Here is a 23,488-nt window from a genome sequence, read left to right as displayed (position 1 = left end):
AGATCCCAACAGATAACTGAGAATGACACAGTGCATCATTTTGATTAACAGCCATAGCCACTTAATTCACCTGTTAAACCGTCAATAGATGTGAGATCAATCATGAGGCACATTAACAAGTTCATTCATTCATTCACTCGATTAGTCATCTTTTTATTCATTAAATATCTACTGAGTGCTTACTATGTTCTAGGCCCATCAACATGGAAGCTCGTGTCCTGGTTTGGGGTTGGAAACCACCATCAGATAATTCTGTACAATAGGGTCTATGTATTTTAATCCCTTGTTGTTAAAAACAATATCCTTTTGTTTCTATGGGACTGTGAAAGAACTAGTCCTAATCTGAGGGCATGAAATAATCCACTGTTAGAGAATTGCTTTGAAAAGAGAAACAAGACTATCACTCTCAGAAAAAATTCTGTAAGTACCCAATTTATTCATAAAACAATACAGTTTAAATATTTATAATTTTTTTCAGTTGTACTTTTTTAACCATCATTCCCAAAATGTTGTGCATTTGGCTGACATGTATTTGCAAGGTTAAGATCTATAATTATAACACTGGAAATCATACAAGTCATTTGATTTGCTTATTAATATTTCCTCCCGCAACAAACAACAAACAGATATTTTGCCTTGTGATTTACTTCCCTATCTCTCTGACCAAAAGTAAGTTCCTTCTTGTGCCTTTCGTACTTGTCCATTTCTCCAAGAGAACAACACACAAGTGAAACATTCTTTCTTCTGGTTCAAGACTGGCCAGTTCATATCCACGCAAAACAATGACCCTAGGCATTTCCGCTGATAGATTTTGCTCTCAGGAGTGATAAAAAGAGGCAACAAGATGCCCCACACTAGGCTTAAAGGTCAACTTGGTGGCCGGGTTTCTGGGGAGCCATACCGCATGGCCATTTGCCATGGACGAGTTTCCATGGTTGTGGTCCCACCAAAGACTCTTTGAAGTCATTCCTCGGGATTGACATAAAAAGGGAACCACTCCCTTTGGGATTGTGTGATGTCCCCTTTGAGAGGGGAGAGGCTGGCAAAGAGGAACACTCCCTAGTCTGTTTAAGGAAGAGTTGTGACTAGAAAGCAGTGAGACTGATGTGGGGTATGCAGCTTCTGGAGTCAATCTCACTACTTTCTAGTCCCACCTTGGAGACAGGCGGGACTTTGTGCTACTGGCAGGGGAGAAGTGCCCTTCTCAAGCAGACTAGGTGCTTCCCTGTGTCAGATGGTCTCTGGACAACACCATAGAGTCTAGAACCTCAGAGCTCTTAAGTGTGGACTGCAATGGTTATCACTTGGGACCTTGTTAGAGATGCAGAATCTCGGGCCCACGCACACCTGTTGCACCACAGTCTGATTTGTAACAAGATCCTCAGGTATCTGGGTGCACAGAAAAGTCTGAGAGGTGCTGGGCTTGGTGCCCCAGATCCACCTCTAGAAGACTATGTCTAGGTGAGTAAACCTCTTCTTCAATAAAGAGACCATTCATAGCAGGGAGGGATTATAGATAACAATTGAAAAAACAGTGTGTGTGTGTGTGTGTGTGTGTGTGTTTATTTTAAACATGCAAAATACAGTCCATGCATCTGCCATTTTGAAAAGTCTCTCATCCTATAGCAGATAAAACCAAATTATGTTTTGGCTATCGACTTTCCATAAATGTGTCAAAATGCTTTACAGTGTAAAGATAATAAGAAATTTAGCAAAATTTCAACAAACCTGTATAAAAAATGGATACAGATAACATTTTATTTCAAGGCGACATGCTGTAATGTAAAGAGTAAGTTGTAATTATTCGTGTTTCTTTGTAAAAAGTCTTTAACAATACAAGAGCTTAACAGATCCAGGCCTCAGGGCTACACATGCAAAAAAAATTGTTAGTTAAAAATCACCGAAACGTGCTATTTTTTAAATGTGTACGTGTGTGTGTGTCTTTTTAAATACAGGAGTAGTAGAAGTATTAAATATTAGCAGGAATAGTATTTCAGAACTCTGTAAAAGTATGTGTAGTTCACGGTGCTAGCGTCCTGGAAGACTCATACATTTCCGATGAACATTTTGGCTTAATCCCTTTGCCATTGTAATAGTCCACAACTTGATTTGGGACTTCAGCCAACACGCTCTTTGCCAGGGCAGCTGGAGATGCCTGGAAGGAAGAAGAAAGCACCGTGACTTTGGCACCTGGCCCAAGGAATCTGATCCAGAATCAGCTTAAAGGCTGCAGTCTTACTCTGAGCAGCTAGTCTCTCTCTCTCATTCATTCATTCAGCTGGTATTTGTTGAGCATCTACTCCAAGCAAGAGTTGTTAGATTGTTGGAAAATGAACCTTTTATTTCCTAGTTATATTTTCCCATGCTTGTCTCAAAATACAAAACTATTCACATCTGAAGATGGGTGAAAGTTGGGCGATGGAATGGATTCTTTTTGAGTTTAGTTTCCAATCTGCATTCAATTCCAGGCACTGTGCTAGAGTTTATGGGTCTGTGGTTCTTGCCATTAAGTGAGTTATAAACATGAGAGGGGAGCCTGGTGTGGTCAAAATGAACACCGCCGTGAGACTGAACACAATACATGCTACAGACCAGCAGTATCACCTCACACAGGAGCTCAACAGAAATATACAACGCTAGACCCATCTCAGAGTTATTGAATCATAATCTGCATTTTAACTTGATGCCCTAGGGTGATTCCTATGCATACTGAAATTTGAGAAGCACTGCTCTAGAGTTACAAACACCCTGGGACCAGAGTGCAGACAATGAAGATTAAGTCATCTTAGAGGAAATCTCACCAAGCTTCCAAGGGGTGGTGGTGTTTCAGTTGGGCATGTTTTAATATGTAGAGAAGGGGAATGACATTTGATCATTCTAGGTACAGTGAGTCATCTGATGGGGCTAACGAAAGTGTGTGTGTGTGTGTGTGTGTCTGCGCGCACGCTGGGGATGCAAGATTTTGGGGGTATTCAGCTGGACAATAGGCTTGAGCCCAGGTGACAGTGTGTTTTAAATACCACTAATTAATGTAGCCTTTATTCTATTAGCATTATGATCCCACTGCACGATTTGGGGCAGAGGAAGGTGGAGGTTGGTATTCTGCATGGACTCTGGAGTCAGACAGAGCTGGATCTGACTTCTGGCTCTGGCCTCATTATTAGCTATTATTGAAGTTGAAAACTCGAAGCAGAAACACCAGTTAATGAGTGTTGGAGATTCCTCAGCAAAGGAAAGAAAGGGCTAGACAAAATGCCCAATGGCCTGGTTTCTTGCTCTTTCCTTCCTTTTGTGGCTTGCCACTCAGCCATTCGACTTGGTTAAGCCCCAGTGTTCTTAAAGACACAACAGCAAGAAATAGGGATTGGTTTTATCCTGCCCAGCTTTTAGGAGTCTCAAAAGAGAGACACTTGTCTTAAAAACAATCTAAAAACATGGTGAGGAGTTTTCCTAAAGTGACCCCTCACATTTTGAAGATGTCCTAGCATGTTGGGCACTCGGCATTCATCAATGCTCTTTTAGTTTATAAATATCTGCTCAGAGTTTCGGTTAGATCGTGGTCCATACGTACACTGGGGTAGCTATGAAAGTACCATCTTCTCTCTGATCACATCTCATATAAAGGCTAGAAAGCCAAATACTTCACTTTCCAGCCTTCTTTGCACCTAGGGATGGCCATATGACCCATTTTCTTTCTTTCTTCTTTAAATTTTTATTTTAAGAAGTCCCCACACTCAACATGGGGCTTGAACTCACAACTCTGAGACCAAGAGTCACTCACTCTACTGACAGAGCCAGCCAGGCATCCCAATATGACCCAATTGCATCCTTTGAGACACAAGGATGCTTCTTGGAAAGCTTTTCTTTCTTGGTTAGAGGGGACAGGCATGGTTGGTTCTGTTTGCTTTTCCTCTTCCTTTTTTACTTTGAACTAGAATGTAATTCCTGGAGCAACTGTTTTATCATTGGGGCAGACAGCAAAGGAATCACCAAGTGCTTGCCCTGATACTATCAAATCACTGAAAAAAAGATGTGGGCAGCTACCAGTCCCTAGCTTCTAGTTACATAAGAACAACGTATTTGTCTTTATACAATCTCGGGTTTCTCAATTTTGGCACTATTGCCATTTTGGGCCAGATAATTCTTTGGGTGGGGAACTGTCCTGAACATAGTAGGATGTTTACCAGCACTCCTGGCCTCTACCCACTACATGCAAACAGCACTCCAAAGCTGTCACCATCATAAATGTCTCCAGATGTTGCCAAAGTTGTCCCTGGTTAAGAACCACCTGTGCAGGGGCCACCTGGGTGGCTCGGTTGGCTAAGTGTCTGCCTTTGGCTCAGGTCATGACCCCTGGGTCCTGGGATCAAGTCCTGCATCGGGCTCCCTGCTCAGCGGGGAGCCTGCTTCTCCCTCTGCCTGCTGCTCCCCTGGCTTGTGCTCTCTCTCTCTCTCCCTCTCTGTGTCAAAAAAATAAATAAAATCTTAAAAAAGAACAACTTGTGCAATCCACTGTAAGACGGATTTACTGTTATATGAAGCCAGTGATATCCCTAAACAGTGCTGTCAAACAAAACTTGGTCCAGTGATGGAAATATTTGATATCTGCCCTGTCCAATGTGGTAGTCACTAGACACTAGATTATTGAGCCCTGAAAAACTGAATTTTATTTTTTAAGATTTTAAAATTTATTTATTTATTTATTTGACACAGAGAGAGAGAGTGGGAGAGAGAAAGCACAAGCAGGGGGAGTAGCAGGGAGAGGGAGAAGCAGGCTCCCAGCTTAGCAGGGAGCCTGATGTGGGACTCGATTCCAGGACCCTGGGGTCATGACCTGAGCCAAAGGCAGACGCTTAAACAACTGAGCCACTGAGGTGACCCTGAAAAACTGAATTTTAAATTTTGTTTCATTTTAGTGAATTTAAATTTAAATAGCCCTATCTAGCTATCTGTCACTGTATTTAGACAGTACAGTTTTTGAATGACTCTCCCACTCTCCCAGCATATCTGGGCTGGTGGGTCTGGTAAGCAATGAGGGCTTGGGGGCATTATCTGGTTGGGAAAGGCCAAAAACATGAAAGTGGCTAGTACTAGCAGCTTATTTATTAGCCACCTGCAAGGACCAGGTGCTGTGCTAAGCTTTACATAGGCACCACTTTTACTCTTCTAACGTGCCGTACCCACGGCAGCGCTCCAGGAGTGTTTGAGGAACAGGAGGAGGCTGTGGGGGAGAGGCAGGAATATGCATGGCACAGGTGAACAGAAAGATGGTGGTTTGGGGAAGTGCATGAATACCCTAGGGACGGAGCTCTTTGACCCCTCTGCACTCATGCGGAGTTATGGGTGATGGTCGGTGATGTGGCTACTCTTGCCTGGCTGGGAGGAAATGGGGCAGGACCTGAAAGTCTGGAAGAACTACCCCCTCTCCCCACTTTGGGCATTATGCAAGTAAGTCACTTCACTGATGAGCACAAACGGTGGCAAATTTCACCCCTTCTAGCCCATCCCTCCCCATACCCTTCCTTGCTGTCTACTTGCAAATAGCCAGAGGGCTGGGTGAGCCTCTTTTATTTAGCAAGTGGTTTCATTTGGTAACAGCCCCCTTGTGCAGATTGAAGGGGGGCTATGGTAGCACGGCTAAGCCCCTCACCCACGCTATTGCCCCTGTGCTTGCTGGGGGCTTGGATGTTCTTGAGCTCCCTTTGCATTCAACACTGTAGCCAGGGGTTGATTTCAGGCTTCTCTAACGATGCTCATGACGCATAGTCCTCCTTAGAAGGAAAATCGCAATTGTGCGGCAGTACCCTTAGGAGCAATGCCTTATTGTTCCGGGAGCCCTGGCGTGTCCAGGGATCTTGCTAAGCGGTCCTGGCAGGCCAACAGATGTAGGGGTCACTGGAGGCTGCTGGGCTCATTAACTGAAAGTTTGCTTTAAGGCATGTCCCAAGAAGGTGGCAAACAACAGTTTATGAAAGGCATATACCAAATACTCTGACGCCAGCACTGGGACTTGCCGATAATCAACAACGATCCAGCCATCTTCCCACTAGCCTTACCCACCGTGGCTGGTGTGCTGGTGTGAGCCCAAATTGGGATTCAGATATTTCTGGATATATCTGATAAAATGGCTAGGAGAACAAAAAGGATTCCTTTGAATGAGGGCTCTTGGCTTGAGGAGAAAGGCTTTTCCAGAAACTATCAGGAGGGGAAGCTCAGAGTGGATGTCACAGCGCCTGTCCCTTCCTCACCCTGACTCTAAATAAGTGACTCAAGGCCTGAGCTCAGAGGGGCCGGAGAGGAAGAGGAGGACATTTGCAGCAGGGGTCCTGGAGGCATAGGGACGCAGATTTCACTGCATCAAGGGTCCAGATAACAGAAGGATCTCCAAAGGAGGGATACTTGTCCCTTCCCAGGGCACTGCACGGTCTCTCAGGGCACCTAGAGCTCTGGAGATTCCCTCCCACTGGGGCAGTCCCAGTTCAGTTACCAGCCCTGGGAGCAGCCTCCCTGGCACCCCACGCAGAGCAGAGGTCCAGGCCTCGGTGGACAGAGTGGCTTCCACGAGGGGCACAGGACAGAAGAACACAGAGGACTGCCTGTGAGGACCTATGTGACTCCCAGACACAGCTGGCGGAGGCTCTGAAGGTTCTTCAGGGCCTCTACCGGCACAGAGGGATCCCTTGTGAGAACCAGAGAAGGGGTTACCCTAGGCCATTGTAGCCCTCCAGGTGCAGGGTTCTGTGTAAATTTTAAAGGTGCCTCTTCTTCTCTGGAGTTGACAATTAGCCCAGATTTGGAAATGCTGAAAAATTGTGCCATGCTAGAGCATCGTCTCATGGGCCTGCTTCAGGGTCATCTGGGGACTGCGACAATGCTTGAGCTACTCTTCGTTACTGATGGGAACCCAAGACTAAAGCTCAATGTTACCTTGCAGAAAACTGATTTAAGATTTCTGCCCACTAGAGAAGGTAATCTAAAGATGATGAGGATGATTTTATAACCCTTTTGGTCATTAACCAGTTTTGAAGCTGCCTTAAGAAACTTGTTCCAGTATTCCCCCCACCCCCACCATAATCTGCTATTTTATAACCTCCCTTGAACTAGCTTTGCCATCTTTCTGGTTCCCTCATTAGTCAGTTAAATCAATCTTTGATGCTGCCTATGGTATATTTGCAGAGGATTTAGGTTACTATCATTTCAAGAATATATTTTTCCTAGGCAAACACAGGCTTCTCTCAGGGTACATGGCTTGACAGAAAGAAGCCACGCTGAAGTTCAGCTTCTCTTTGCTACTTCAGCCAGGCACCCTTGGGCAGCAAGCAACCTGGCCAACAGTACATGGCAGCCCTGCGTGCACTAGAGAGCCTAAATGACATGGAGGAGGGGACGCGCCAGTGAAACGCTGGCTGCCACATTTAGCGTGACTCCTCAGCTATTACTTGAGTTACATGCCTTTCTCCAAATAGCGAAACTCTACATGTCCTGGGTGTGAGACAGCGTGGCTGGGCAGGGATAGCTGACATTGCTTCACCCCAAACACTGGCAGGAAACTGTGGGAGCAAGCTTGCTTTGGTTCTCCTCTCCCATGGGAAGCCCCAGACATATGCGTACGTGTTTGAAGTTCCTGAAGGGCACGAACTGGACGATGTCTCGAAGGACAGGCTCTCCCTTGGGTGATCTCAGAATGCCGTCGTCCCCATCTAGCATCTGCATGTCACTGAAGTCCGCGTTGCCTACGCCGACGATGATGACCGACATGGGAAGGTGGGAGGCGTGGACAATGGCCTCCCGGGTGTCAGCCATGTCCGTGATGACACCGTCGGTGAGGATCAGCAGGATGAAGTATTGCTGGGATTGACCAGTGGCCAGGCGAGCATGGGGACGAGGAGGTGGGGGAGACAAGGACAACACCAGTTATGCACCCACCCAGGTGGTTCCATGCATACTGACCACAGTGACAGTGCTGATAGTCTTTAATGAGTCCTGTGTTGGCAGCCCTAAAGACTTAAGGCTATGGTGAATGGAGCTTCAATGCAGGCAGAGTAATCATGGGGTAATTCTAAGAATCACTTCAGTGACAGTTACACGGCACAGTGTGGTGGACAGAACAGCAGGGGGAGTCAGGAAAGGCTGGCCTCAAAGCCTCTACTATCTGAGCTCCTGGGAAAATACCTCCCCTGGGTCTACGTCTCTTCATCTCCTGAGGAGTGGGACTAGACCATTTATCCTACCCTCTTCAGCTGGGGGAATTTTCAGAGTCCACAGCTGTACTGCCCAGTACAATAGCCTCTAGCTCCTTGTGCCTCCTGAGCCCTTGAGATGTGGCGAGAGTAACGGAGGCACTGATATTCTAATTTTATTTCATTTTAATGACTTTAAATTTAACCTTCAAAACAGAGACTTGATTCATTTATTGGAAACCTTTCAAATACATTTGGAACAACTCAGGTATGTGACTAGTTTCTCAACTATTAATACATAAAACCTAAATAAAGATCAAGTATTTGCAGTGATAATTTAGTATCCAAACTAAGGTGACTTAAGTACAAAATACACATGGGCTTTGAAGACTGAGTACAAAAGAATGAATGCAAAATATTTTATTAATAATTTTTTTAGATGAAAGATAAGATGAGAATATTTTGGTTATATTGGGTTAGATAAAATATATGATTAAAATTACCTTAATTCTTTTAACTTTTAAACATGTGGCTACTAGAGAATTTACAATTGCACATACAACTCCATTATATTTCTAGTGGACAGCACTAGCCTAAAACCTTGCTAGCAGGGGGCAGGGGATGTGGGTTGTTGCCTCTTCCTCTGAGGGCCACACACCAGGGTCTGGTCTAGTTTGAGTGTGCTTGTGGGTGCTGAGTTCCTGTGGCTTCTTGCTCCAAATCCCACCTGTCTGCCTGCAGACTGCCTGGGCTCTTTCCACCTGGACAGGCTCTCAGGTGGCTAATCTGAGAGTGAGACTGGAGAAGACATTCTCTATCCATCAGCACAGGGAGGGCTCAGGACTTGCTCTGGGGTCTAGAGAAGGAAGGCATCAGAGACCAGCACTGTTGTCAATATTAAGTGTTAAGTGACATCATGATGGCATGTACTGAGAGATTAGAGGGAAGCAGGGCACCGGGATGCCAATTCATGCCAATCTAATGTAATTTTTGCAACATGCCCAACATCTGTAGTAAATGTGGGATTTTTAAGGCATTTTAAGTTGCCATATTTCAAAGAGGAAAGGCTGGATAGAATAGCTACACTCTGAAAACACCTGGTTTTGAGAATTATACTTAAAAGTTTCCACACAAGCTGTTAGTATTAAAGGCTCCCGCTTCTCTCTGTAAGTTAGAAAGATATTTATTTGAAGCAAAATAACATGTCAAAAGTACACCTGGAGGGAATAGAAATTCACACTATTATGAGACAGCTGTATGTTCTAAATACTTATAGTTTAATGTGAAAACTAATTTTGTTCCATGTCCACTAGCTGCCCAACCATAGTTCTAGCTAACCAACCAATTTTCAAATTCATCTGAGTTGTACATTTTCATCCATATCCATGCTTTGAGTCATATAGAGTCACAAAAAGGTGGCTTGGGAGTTTGGAGGAAGGTTTCAGTAGCATGACCTGATGGTACAGCTAGGAAGGAGAAGAGAGAAAGCAGAAGGAGGCAACTTGGTGGTTGGGGATAGAGGAAAGGAGTGTAGACTACACCAGAATCATACATCACTCTTCCAGGGTACACCTTGGATGCCTCACCTGGAGGAAGACCACTTCTGACCCATGAGCAGATGGAGTCCTTGCATGAGTCACCCTTCTATGTCCTCTCCCTCCTTTTTCCACATCCCCCAACTCCCATTTGATATGATCTTTGTGGTCTAAGGGGATGGACCACCCCTAACTGCTCAGTGCCTCCAGGAATAAAACACCTGATAGCCACACTACCACATCAAGAAACTTTAGAGTTGAAATGGCCTAGAGACAGTGTTGGGAAAATATTTTCTGTAAAGGACAATCATCAATATTTTTGGTTTTGCAGGCCATAGTGATCTCTGTCCAACAACCTAACCTTGCTGGTGTAGTATGAGAATAGCCATATTTATCACTTAATATGAATAGCAAGGCTGTGTTCTGATAAAAATTTATTGATGGACACTGAAGTTTGACTATCATGTGATTTCCACGTGGCATGAAATTATTACTCTTCTTTGGATTTTTTCCCCAACCGTTTAAAAATGTAAAAGCTGTTCTCAGCCTACAAGCCATTGAAAAACACACTACAGAATGCAGTTTGTTGCTTTTTCATCTAGAGCAGGGATTTCATCTTATTTTTTAAAGATTTTATTTTTAAATAATCTCTACACCCAACAGGGGGCTCGAATTTACAACTCTGAGATCAAGAGGTGCTTGCTCTACCAACTGAGCCAGCCAGGAGCCCCTAGAGCAGGGATTCTTGACCTGGGCCGGTGGACTGCTGAAGGATTTCAGACAGTATGTGAAATTGGGGTAAATTACATTTTAGATTTGCTAACCTCTAACTAAAATTTATGATTTTTTAAAATTATAATCAACAAGTAAAATTGGCTTTAACTGCGCTTGTGACTTAGTCACCAATAGAAATCACAGGTATTTTCCTGTTACAGTGGCTGCAAATATCTTTCTATATCATTTATATCAACACTACTTAGAAATTACAGAATTGTTAGACTAGTTACTGGTTCTCATAATTTAATGTCACAAAAGAAGCATTTTATTGTTATATGTATCATGCTTCTTAGCCACGTTTAAAAATATTTTGCTGAATGCATTTCAACATATATGGTTTATTTATAACATATATTTTATTTTGTGCATTTAAAAGCATTTCTGAGAAGGGGGTCCATGGGCTTCACCAGTTATTAATGGTGTTCATGGAACAAGAAGTGTCCAAATCCTCTGATCTGAAGAGACTGTCAGGATTCTAGAATATGATTTTTCAAGGTTCAATCTAGCTAAAGGTAATATGCTGCAGACTGCTGGACTGAAATCTTGATGGAAATTTCCAATAAAGTGAGCAGTAGTAGTTGCTTCTAAAGTCAGGCTAGAAAATGCTCACAGATGAAATACTACAGTCTTTGAATGAACTTGAGGTCCCATTTAGATAAGGGGGGGGGATTTTTGTTTTGTTTTTAATTTGTACACGAGTTCCACAAAAATTGAAAAGAAAATCTGACAGCCATAGACTCCTTGCACAACCTACCAAGGAGGTTCAAGGTTAGGACCCTTAGCAATCAGTAATAACAAGGGTCCCTGGACCACACACTACTCAAAGAACAGGGAATACCTTTGGGAAAAACCATCAGTGTTTCTGGCCTCTAGGGTAAATTATCTGGGGCTATGTGGATTATATGTGGATTATATGCTTCCTCCACCAATTCCTGACCTGTCCTTTCAGAGGAGACCCGCCTGACCTTGGCAGAGGGAGTCATGATCAAAAACTCAAGCTGGCTTATATCAGGCCAGGATCCAGACCTATGTCAGCCATGTTCTCTTTTTTATTCTTGTGGGTCCCAGTACACTAGAAGGGCTGGGATCAATCAGTTTTCAAACTGGGTTCTGGGGATCCCTGGGGATACCTTGGATGCTCTTGGGGATAAAGGAGGTAAAAGAGAACAGCCAAGTTGGAGCCCTATCCCCTGTCCAGATTTAGCAAGAGAAGTCTATTTTCTTAAAATCTACTTTATATATTGGGTTTCTGAGTCAAGTTATCATTTGGAGAGTTTGAATTTGAAGTTCTGGTGGTGAAAAAAAATAAAATAAAATGAAATAAACTGAAATACTGATCTTGTCCAACCCTTATTTCTAAATCATGCATCTGTGAGGATTCAAATTTGCTCCATGGCCTCTGTGTGTTTGGCAAGATGGAGGTGCCACTGACTCTGAGAAGTATAATTTTCAGATAAATGTTGGGGAGGAAACTCTGACTTGTATGGGAGGATGGAGACAGTAGGAAGACTTTCCTTGTGTTTTGAAGGAGAGTAAAGCAAGGGACAGTAGCTAAAGGGTAAAGTAGTATCAAGGGAGAGAGTTTAATTCAAATAGATATTATAGCCTGTTCCATTTGCTAATGGGAATGAGTCTTCAGTAGAAAGGGGAAACAGATGATAAGGAGAGAAGGGGAACATAACTGCTGGGTCAACGTCCTTGGATAATTGAGAGGGGATGTGCCCCAGTACATAAGAGATTGACATCAGATATGAGCATGGTCCTCCATCCATTCTAATATGAGGATGGCTGAGAACCTGGTTACAGTGCAAATAGCTTGGACGAGTTCATGACAGCAGATGAGGGAGAAGTATATAATCTTCTTCATGCAAATAAAGTATCTTGGAACCCAGGATAAAAATTAGAGAAAGTTCCAGACATCACTAATATTCTCTTAAATCTGAAAAAAAAAAATTAAGAAAGCTAGAAAAGAAACATACTGGTATCATTAAAGAAGATATGTAGAAAAGTTATTATGGTAATATTTAATTCTAAAATTTTAAGGTTAAAAAAACAAACAAACTCTGTTTGGCCTTGCTGCTTTGGTTTGAATTTGTCTTAAGAAAACCATGAACAGAATGTGAAACAAGTCTTTACCATAATGGAGTGTGTTGTTGCATTTGACCACAAGGGGACAGATGCACCCATTCTTTTAATTCAGTTTTGCTTTGCTTTCATCAGTAGTATGGATACATTGGAAAGGAAGCTGATTTTGGACAGTTCCCACCACCCCTCACCCCTGTCAGTTTGCAGACATTTGAGATGCGTCATCTCTAAGCCTCACAATAACCCAGCAGTCTTAGGTAGGATTATCTCCATTTTTCAGATGAGGAGACTGAGGATAGGGGAAGGGTAAGGCATTTATCCAAACTCACACAGGTAGGAATGTTTGGATTTATTGTCAAGAGTGGGTTGGGTGTGATGGCCCAAATCCAGGTAAACGCCTGTTAGGAGGAGGAAGAGCCCTCTCCTTACCGATGCCTCCTTGGTGTTAGTCTCCTCTGATGCTGACTTGGCGACCTTCTGAATGATGGGGGCGATGTTGGTAGGACCGTAAAGCTGGAGCTTAGGAAGGCAGCTTTGATAGGCCTCCACAACTCCTTGAATTCCTAAGGTGAAATTAGCAAAGATCAGTAGTACAGTAGTCTCCTCAAATATAAGTATAATCAAGCATACACAGAAATAAAGCATTCAGTTGCCTCCCAACGGTCCTTCTCAACATCACACTTATATCTTTAAGGCACAAAGAAAATACCACATTCCTGGTGTTGTCTACACTCCCGCTGATATTCTCTTTAAAAGTGCAAGTCAAAAGCAACCATTTCCACAAACTTTTCCCTAATGTTCCACTTTACACACATGATTTTCTTAGATCCTCATAGCACAAAGAAATAGATGTTACATCCCTTTTATAGGTGAAGAAGCTGAGGCTCAGAGAGGTTAAATGATCTGCCTCAGGTCACATAGCCAGGGAATTGAAATCTCAAGATTCAAGCCCAGGTCTTGTCTGACTCTGTCTATCTAAAGGCTATGTTCTCAGCCATCCAGCAAGTCAGCTCTAATGTTTCTCTCATTTTCACACCATCTCCTGAGTCTGCTCTAGTAGGTACCACCCTGGGTCGCCCGTAGAAGTCACGTGTACATCGCTTCATCATCATTATTTAATGGAAACAATGTTGAGGAATTTCTACCTGGAAATAATGCAATACCGACCAAAGCCTTTGAGAAGGCTCTTCTTTCTGGCACAAAACCATGAAGCTACTTGTTTGACGTCATATCCTTTGCCAGCACACTGAAAGTGTCAAATGCTTTCCATGTTTCCCCCCTCCTTATTCCTTCACAGAGAGGAAGTTGTGATAAATGAATACCTAATGAAAACTTAGAAAGCACAAAGGGGCATAGCTTATCACTGCCCATTGGGTAGTTTTTCTCCCTCGAGTTTGAGAAACCCAGAATTGTTATCAATATTCTTGCTGTAAGCTCAAGACCTCTTCTGCATTATGCCTCTTATAGCTATTTTTCTGCTCTGTTATTACAGCTCTCCATTGTCTTTGGAGTAGCATGGTTTCTCTGGATCCAGGAAGCCTGCATCAGAGCAGAGAGATTAAAATGGGAAAGGTACCTACAGAAGGGCTGTGAGCCCTCAGCTTGCTTTCATGTGTGATTTACCTGCACATTCCGGGTTGTCTTCATTAAAGTTGATTGCGAAGTCGTGAGAGACCTAGACACCAATTAAAATTTTAAAAAGGAAGAGAGGAGAATTATAACTTTAATCCAGTAAGGAGGCACTGGGGTTTAGAGTTTGCAAACAAATGCCCATTACATTCATTATGTGTTAAGCAGCAGGAACCATTTTAAGCCTTTACACAATCAATCTGAGATGGAGGGTGAATTCCAAGCTCCCTGTGGAGTTGAGGTGACAGGAAGACTTTCTAGAATCAGATAAATGCCGGCAGGAGAGAAGAATAAGGCAAATAAAAAAGAAATCGAAGAAAAATGTAACTTCAAATAGCTTCCAGATAGAACTGGCCACAGCCTGGAGGCTTAGATCTGGCCGAGCTCTATTTGGACGCAGTGATAAAAACAATGATAGCTCAATAACGCAAGCTGCGTGTCCAACATGGTGATGGTTATGAAGGTGCCAGCTAAGCCGCTGACATTTAAGAATCATTCTAACATGATATGTAGAAATATAGGACAGAAGGATTTTCCCATATACACAGGTTATAATAAACTCTACTCTTGGAAAAGTAATAAATACAGTTTTTCCTCTTCCAACACAATTTCCTCTATCTGGCAGGAGCTATGCATAAGGTCAAAAAAGATATTGTTTACTTTTTGGTTTCTAAAACCTGATAAAACAAGAGGGATGTTTTTGGCATCTGGACATGTTTATTGGATCATTTGGAATTATACAGAGACTTCTTCCATTTCAAAGGCTATTTCCAAGCACTAACTTTTTTGGAGGCTAGAAGATAGGTCATTGCATTACAAGACCCCTCTTTTCTTAGTGTTGGTGCCCTACCCCACATTTCCTTGTCCTGAGCACTTCCAGGCAAGTCAGTTGACTTCCAATCATCTTACCTGCTTTATTTGCCTTAAGTTTTTCTCGGGCCTGCCTAGCTAAAAGTATTGGAAAACCAACACCCCTGGGGAGTTGTCCTTAATCACTCACTGGATGACAGGATATGGTGTATCAGTACCCCAGCTGTCTTATCTCTTGGGGTCTGTGCATGCTCTGCATTATCTCCCTGGGGGCCCCAGCAGAATTAAGTTCCAACTGCCCACAGAGGTGACTGACTTGTCAGCGTACCCTGTGTTGACTTGCCCCTATTTCTCCACTCTCTGTTGAGGTTTCCTCCACCTCTCAAATAAACAACTTGCCTCCAAATTCTTGTCTCAAGGTCTGTTCCCAAGAGAGTGCAAACTAAGACGGAGGTGCTTGTGGCTCAGTTTCAAGGCAAACTCTGAGATTTTATCCTACAGAAGGCATTTGTGACAAACTCTCTGGGGGCACCTGACAAGATGAGACCATCAGTGCCTGTCATGGTGTAGGGGAAATTAGGTGTGGGAAAAGGGGCATTTGTATGACTTTTTGAGAAGAGCACTGAGGATATGCTCTGTTAAGCATTTGTATGACTTTTTGAGAAGAGCACTGAGGATATGCTCTGTTAAGCACTGAGGGATGTCTGTTAAGACGGAAGAATAAGTTAGCTGGCAGGTAGCATGGAGTCAAGGGATCAGGTGAGCATGAGGATTTCAGAAAATATCAAAAAGGATGAGTTACACCAGAAGGGGGGCCAGGTAGATGTCATAGATGAGAAGAGGAGGGGCTGAAACAAGTGCACTGCACACCTCTGACCTTAGCCCTGCTGGGCCAGGCTGAGACCAGAAAACTACCTGGTGGGAATGTGGTGGAGAATGTTCTACCATCTCTGGGTAGTTGGACTGGTGGTTGCTTTTGTGCTTTTTTAATTTTTTAATTTTTTAAAAGATTTACTTATTTATTTGAGAGAGACAGGGGGAGGGGTGAGCAGAGGGAGAGGGAGAAACTCCCAAGAAGCCTCCCTGCTGAGTGCAGAGCCCAATACAGGGATCGATCTCACGACCCTGAGATCATGACCTGAGCTGAAATCAAGAGGTAGATGCTTAACCAACTGAAACACCAGGTTCCCCATGGACCGGTGGTTTTTGACTGGTCATTCTCAAAGCTCAGTAGCTCTGGAAAGAAGGCTGGCACCCATTTGTCCAGATTCTGGATTTGATACCCCATCTAAAGGTGACTGCATCTCCTCAGTTCTGGCTAATTCTTATATGTATATTCTTTGAATCTTAGTGTTGCCAGGTCTTCCAGTTTTTCTGGAGAAGCAAGAAATCTAACATTGTAAATGAAATTGCATAATTCTTTTAAAAAAGTTGTGTCAGATATAATACATTTGTGTTCTGAATAATGTCTACAGGCCACCAGTCAGCAGCTCCTGTTCTTGTTCTTCTTCTGCATGTGCTCAATTTCCAACAAATGCTTCTAGAATTCTGTAGCCATGCCCGGGAGGGAAGACAGTGTGGGTTTTGAGGCCAACAAGAAAGAGGACAGGTGAGAGAGACACTCCAGTCCATCCACTGTTCACCCCAGTAGTAACAGGGATTTGGATTCCCTTTTTTCAAAAAGGACACAGGAGGGGAAGGCCATTGGTCTGAGAGGTCTGGTGTGGGAGCAAACGTTAGCATTTTTCTCCTGCTCGGCAACTCTATCAGTAAAAGAGAAACTGATGACTGAGCAGTATTGCTTCCACTTAGCATGTACCTCACAGGAATTGGTGAGGCTGGGGTAGGGACATTGCTTTCTCTCCAAGACCCTTCTGCCTGTGGGAGCAGAATTCTCTGTGGAGAGTGTCCTACAGGAACATCTGGTATACCACAGCACAATGTTTCAGCTCCCCTGCAGTGCAAATCTCTCTTCACAATCTTTGCCTTCCTTGTTCATGAGAAATCAGTACCAACGAGGATGCCAGTGTTTTCACAGAACCTTCCAGCTTCTCAGACTCGAAGCCAAAATGGTTCTTCTTCAGGACTTCACTGTTTCTCTCCCCCACATAGGCCAGCTCAGGGACTTGGAATGAGGGAGTCTGTAGACATCCTTTTCATGACCTTTCACTGTTGGCATTGTCAGTAGGACCTTTCTCTGGGGCAGACCTGAATAGATAGGTTCTGAGCCAGTGGAGATCAGCTTCCTGAGTATTTTCTCAGTCTCTGACCATATCTATTAAAGAAGCTCAACAGTGGAACCTTTCATTCAGACCTCTGAGAAGACCCATCTGGAATACAGGAGATTGGGTTTCATCAAAGGATAGGTACCAGTGAGCTAATCCCACAGGTTCAGAAGACCATTCTGAGTTTTTGGGCTCTACTTACATAATTTTATCAAGGGCCAAAAGAGTGAACGCCTATGAAGGAATCCCAAGTCATCCTTAAGCAACAGCAAAGGATCTCTACTCACTTACCGTGTACTCTGGGGGTATCCTGGCACCAAACCCAAAGGCTGGGAACATTTTGTCACTGGAAAAAAAAAGAAGAAGTTGCTTCATTTGTTCATCTAATCAGGAAGAAAAACATGAACCTGCATTACCTCACAAGGACATGTTCCTATGCCAAATGCTGACTCATGCTTCTTGATTATCTGTGGTAATGGGATAGCAGTAGCATGGGTAATTAAAATCAAGAAGGAAACCCTAAAGTTCTTTATAGTCATTAGTCTGCAATTTCTTCCCATAACTTTTTGCTAGATTTGATACTAAGTAACAAAATGGCCCAGGATTGCCTCCCCTCCCCTCCCCATTTTCTGTCTTTGAAAAGTGATCATGAATTAGGTAACTTCAGTAGTTGATTATTAGGGTTTTTCATATATGTTATCTTTTAAAATCTTTGTAGAGAGAGACCATTATTCCCATTTCCCAGGTGGCAAAATGCCTTGGGAGGTAAAGTGACTTATCCAAGATCAGGCTGCTAGTTAAAGCCAGGATTCAAATCCAGACAAGTCTAAATCCAAAGAGATATCAAAAGTCAATGGGAAGTTTGGAAGGCTGGCTAACTGTCAGGGCTTGGTACCATCTACAGGACTCATTGTATCCATTACTTTAACTCATACAAACAATATAAACTGTTTACATATCTTTTCTTATCTCCTGAATGCAAAGGGATGCTGCTTTTTGTTTTTTTGCATTAATAACTTTACATCTACACTGCCTCTCTGTCCCAAACTGCCCCTTGCCCCTCTCTTCAGCATACTCGCCGTAGTGTATGTGCACAATAAATATTTAACAACTAGATAACCCATGAACTGAATCATGGCTTGGTTTCTCTTGTGCATACTGAAATGTCCCTTAATTTATTCATTCACATATGTTATATTAACTCCAACTTTACTGTACTATAGGTGAGATGATGGGGCAAAGAATTAAAATTAATTGGCACATACAATGTGCCAGGCATGATGCTATGCAAGGTACATTTTTATTTAATTCTCATGCCACCCTTGAAGTTCCACCTCTTTACTAGTCCTGTTTACAGAAAAAGTGAGTCTGAGAAAGGCTAAGAAGATGGCCAAAGGTGTTTACCAGGGAGGACCGTGTGATTCTAAAGCCTATGCCTTTCCTGTTGTCCCATTATAATTTAATGATTGTATATAGCATTACATGTGATTTCCTTCCGGAACGTGCAGTAACAGGGCCCCCTGACCAGACAAGTAAGATTCTCTTTAGGCAAACCTTTGTTGCAGTGGGGCTCTGGAATATTGTTCTTGGCAGAGGCATATCCTTTTCATGTCATCTACCTTTTACATTCTCTCCTATGAAAAATACAACTGAGATTTGTTCTTGGAACAATTCCTACATTTCTCAGCCTTTTGCAGAGTTAGTAAAGGAGGAAAGGAAATTCAGATTAGGGCTCACTGTCTCTGAATGGCTCTGTCAACCAAATGGGACCCCACCCCCCCAAGGCTGACAGAGTAGTCAAAGTACCAAAGCCAGATTTTTACCCATCACTATCTGACAGATGTAGAGGTCATTAGTAGCCAAAGATGACTTTGATAACACTTCACTAAAATACGGCAAAGTCAAGCAAATTTGGTGTAGGGGTTGGGAGATACAAGGAAGCCAGCATTCTTTGGAATTAGTCAAATTCTCCAGAAAACCACCAGCTCTCCATTTTCCTCACTATTGAGCAGGAACAGGCTTTGTGCTGCCTTGCATCTGGCATTTAGTAGAAAAGGTATTAATAGTGGTAAATAGAAAAACACAACATCTTATAAAGGTTTAGTCACAGCTCTGAGAAAAAAAGATACTTCAGGTCCTTGGAAATATTGAAATACATCGCCTCAGTAATTCCTCCTTAACCAAAACAAGGGCAAGCAGGTATGAAGAGGAATCTGTGAGGGAGAGTTCAGAGGTACTTTGGGGGCAAGTCTGGAAAAAACATTTTCCAGGGTGGAGACTGGGTCCTGGCTCTTCCAACCTGGAGATGGCTAAGAAGTCCAAACAGGAACCTAGGGGGCTCCATACCTTTTATTTTTTAATTTGATGAGTCTAGGAAGGGTGAGATCTAATATTCCATCCATTGCTAATCACTAAACCAATGTTCCAGCCTTAATGATATTCTTTTTATACCTTCTAAGCCACCCTTGGGGATTTGAAGTTTGCTGAGCATGATGCACTGTTATGTAATTGAATTTCAAGAGCAGGGAGGTAGAGAAAATGCCTCACCCTACAAGAGGAATAATTAATGACCCAGGAGGGCATCAATTCTCTGAAGTTAGCCACCACAAGGTCTCTAACTAACAAACACACTGAAGAAAAAGTTTCGAGCCTAAGCACAATAGATTTAAACATTCACGCTTCCTGATTAAAAATAAAACTAGGCAGAGAGAAGTCTTACGCAAGAGGCAAGAGAAGGCAGGTTGAGCATACAAGGAAGCACTGGGAACACCAGCACATCAAAGAACTTGAGATTGAATCCACTCGGCCCCGAGAAAGGGGCCACTCGGCAGCTACTGGGAAAAGGATGGGTGGAACTTGCCCACTTGGAAAATTCAATGTTACCACACTGCTAAAGGCAATCTTTTATTCTCACTATTGGAATAACACAGTACAAAATACAAGAAAAGAGCCCATCGTCTTCAATGGTAAATGAACATGCCGTTCTGAACTTGTTAGGGAATGACCTTGTTCTGATGATCTCCAGATGGAAGATTTATTTTCAAACACCATTTTTATCCTTCTGTTCAGGAAGACTTTGAGATGAAGAAAGAGGGCAATAAAAATAAAGACAACTTAACTTCATCCATAAGGAAACAGAGGCTGACTCAGAGCAAAATGGCATTTCAGAACACCTAGACATTTAATTAAGACTGTTCTTTAAGACAATGGTTTTAGCACTGGGGTACATGGAAATAAATGCAAAGCCCTTCTGGGGACAGGAGAGCATGGCCTTTTTTTTTTTTTTTTTTTTTTTTTAAGGAAATCAGTATTCAGTTTCTCTACTTTCATAGCTATTCTCTGTTGAAATTGATCTTCTGGGAACACCTATAATAGAAAGACCAGCTCTCCATTCACACCTTCCCTTTCACAATTACCCTTCTCCTTACCCATTCTGAATCTTAACCACAATGGTGCATTGTTCCAGAGTGTATAAACTCTGCAGTAGAAAATAAGGGAACTAGGAAACAAATCCTTCTGCAAGTCAGGTAGTTGCCAATTTTTGCTTTGAAAAATTGTAGGAAGTGCTGATATCAGCTGGTAGATCATTAAAAATACATTTTGGTGATAAACCATTATGTGATTTTTTTTGATATATAACTTAGAATGGAAATAAATAAGTAATACTGCTCATCAAACTCTTTTCATTACCATGTGCTTATTTATAAGAACAAGTTTTCTTAGTATTTATATTGATAAAAACAAAAAATTGGATTAGAATTGATCTTAGACTGTTCTAGTACTAGGTAGCATTCATCTATAAGTATGTAAACTACTTGGGAAAGAACCCCAATTCTAAATTGGATTAGAATTTATCTTAGACTGTTCTAGTACTAGGTAGCATTCATCTATAGGTAGGTAAACTACTTGGGAAAGAACCCCATTTGTTTCATTAAAAGTTTTTATTTTTTTTATAGGCAATAATTAGACATTGACATTTCTAATATATTTATATTCTTTTGATCAATTATGCACTAATAATAATTGTAATAAAGGCTCCAACAGAAGATTTTAGAAAATATTTTGACTCTTTACAACAGAGAAAATCTTAGGCATTAGAAATTTAAAAACTTATATTCATATTTTTATTGTAGAAATTCAATAAAAGGATTTTGAATCCAAATCTTAAAGATACATTAGGATGAAATTCTTTGGGGGAGGGGACTGGAAATGGAAATAAAAGTTTCATGGAAAAAAAGAAATAATCAAAATTCTCAACTCCAGTTAAAGAGCTTGTTCATACATTTTTTAAATGATGATGGTGAGTATCACAGAGCTATGGCATTTAGATCCTACTAAATGCATTCACAAGAGTTATGTAAGAGTTTTATTTTTAAATGTTCCTATTTACAATACACCAGGATTTTCGGTCTTTGTCATTGTTTAAACTCATGATGGAAAACATTAGATTTCAATGTAAAAATATGTGACATTACACATTTGTATAAAATTCTTTTTGGGGGGCGCCTGGGTGACTCAGTGGGTTAAGCCTCTGCCTTCGGCTCAGGTCATGATCTCAGGATCCTGGGTCCCTGCATTGGGCTCTCTGCTCAGCAGGGAGCCTCCTTCCCCATCTCTCTGTCTCTGTCTGCCTCTCTGCCTACTTGTGATCTCTGCCTGTCAAATAAATAAAATATTTAAAAAAAATTCTTTTTAGGGATATATGCTCAAAACCAAAAATTAAAGGTCATTGGTCCAAAATGTCCTTTAGATCTGACACTGTAATCCCTTTTTCCTATTGTGTTCAGTTTATTTTTAAGAGTATCGAAGATAACAGCCTCTATCATTTACTGAGTATCACAGGCAGAACATGTGCTAGCTAGCCACTTTCTAGCTTATCCTTACAACTGCTCTGCAAGGAAAGTTTGATAAATCTTCCATTTGAAATCAAGGACGCCAAGGCTCATGGAATGGAAGGAAACCTCAGAACAGAGGCAGCAGAGCGGTGGTCTGAACCCAGGTCTACCTGTCCATAGGACCCTGTGCTCTTTCCATCACCCCTGTTGACTCTGCCCTTTGCAGGAGGCTGGTCTGGTCTAAAGATTCAGAATAATAAAGAAAAGTCCATCCACGTTCTAATAAGAACAAAGGATGGAATCAGCATTCCAAAGGATCAGAATTGCCATTCTGAACATCCCAGAATTTGCTATTCACAGAAGGTCCTCCTTGACTGCCTTGGAAACTAACCTGGGAAACTTACTCCTTCTCTCTTGATGCAGTCCCCATCCTTACACAGGGCAAAGCCGCCCTGACTGTGCCGGGCTGTGATTTATTTACATGCCTTTTTCTCTCTGAAACTATGAAGTGGCTGGGGGAAATCATGCTCTATTAATTTATCTCTGTCTTTATGGTACCACGTGAGGTGCCCGGCAGCCAACAGGTGCTGCATAGCTCCTTAGCCATCGCATCTGACCCATCCAATCGATTTAACTCTGGAGCTCAACTTGGGATGCCCATTAGAAAAATGCCCATGAAAAATCCTGACTCCTCAGGGTGTACAACGGACTAATTAAAGCAGGCTCTGGGGTGGGGCCCAGGCATCGCCATATTTTAAGACACGCTGAATGATTCCAGTGTGCTGCCAAGGCTGAGAACCCCTGACTGGTGTTGGTGGAGTGGAAGCGGGGGCACTGTGTTACAAACCTATCTTCTGATTCTAAACCCAATACCCGTCAGATGGGGCATCGGCCCTAACTTCGCCTCCTAATGCACCATGCAGGAAGACTCCTGCCTCAGCTGCTGAAACCTCTGTCTCCTTCTGGGGTGGCCACATCCATGACATGGCAGTCTATGCTTGCAAGCAATGTATTCACTATTTATACTCTCTTGATAGCAGATAGACCAGCCTTTTGTTGGAGAACACGGCAGGGGGTCAGAGACCTATATCTCTGCTGGGCCCAAGGCAGGGATGTCACCTTGATCTTGAGCAGCCTGACCGGTATGTTCACAGGAGCTGGGCAAATGCTACAATGCAAATGGAATATATGTGTGCGCGCGTGCACTGTGTGTGTGTGTGTGTGTGTGTGTGTGTGAGAGAGAGAGAGAGAGAGAGCAGATATGTGTGCATGGTTGGGGAGTCCAAGGGGAAAGTATGGGCAGTGTTCTCTCTTTCCGGCACAGACCCAGAGAAACAGAACAAGCAGGCAGGACTGTCTTCTGGGCTTAGGACCAGATATTTGTGGAAAAGTTTCCCCTTCCAGGCCACCCT

General features: G+C 42.7%; 1 protein-coding gene across 1 annotated transcript in view; it reads right to left on the bottom strand.

Annotated features, from left to right (window-relative positions):
- Positions 1 to 422: 422 nt before the first annotated feature.
- CPNE4 (copine 4) overlaps positions 423 to 23,488 on the bottom strand; it is a 484,610-nt gene continuing 461,544 nt past the window's right edge. The window contains exons 12-16 of the mRNA XM_004762506.3: positions 17,533 to 17,587; positions 14,201 to 14,252; positions 13,007 to 13,140; positions 7,612 to 7,848; positions 423 to 2,155 (exon numbers count right to left, since the gene is read on the bottom strand). Of these exons, the coding sequence (XP_004762563.1) occupies positions 2,021 to 2,155; positions 7,612 to 7,848; positions 13,007 to 13,140; positions 14,201 to 14,252; positions 17,533 to 17,587 (613 nt within the window). The 3' untranslated portion in view covers positions 423 to 2,020. The remainder of the gene's footprint in view (positions 2,156 to 7,611; positions 7,849 to 13,006; positions 13,141 to 14,200; positions 14,253 to 17,532; positions 17,588 to 23,488) is intronic.

This window comes from Mustela putorius, unplaced genomic scaffold, assembly GCF_011764305.1.
Source record: "Mustela putorius furo isolate JIRA1106 unplaced genomic scaffold, ASM1176430v1.1 tig00003834_pilon_pilon_pilon, whole genome shotgun sequence".
NCBI lineage: Eukaryota > Metazoa > Chordata > Mammalia > Carnivora > Mustelidae > Mustela > Mustela putorius.
Note: the sequence above shows the minus strand (reverse complement) of the source record. Positions and strands in the feature narration are given on the sequence as shown.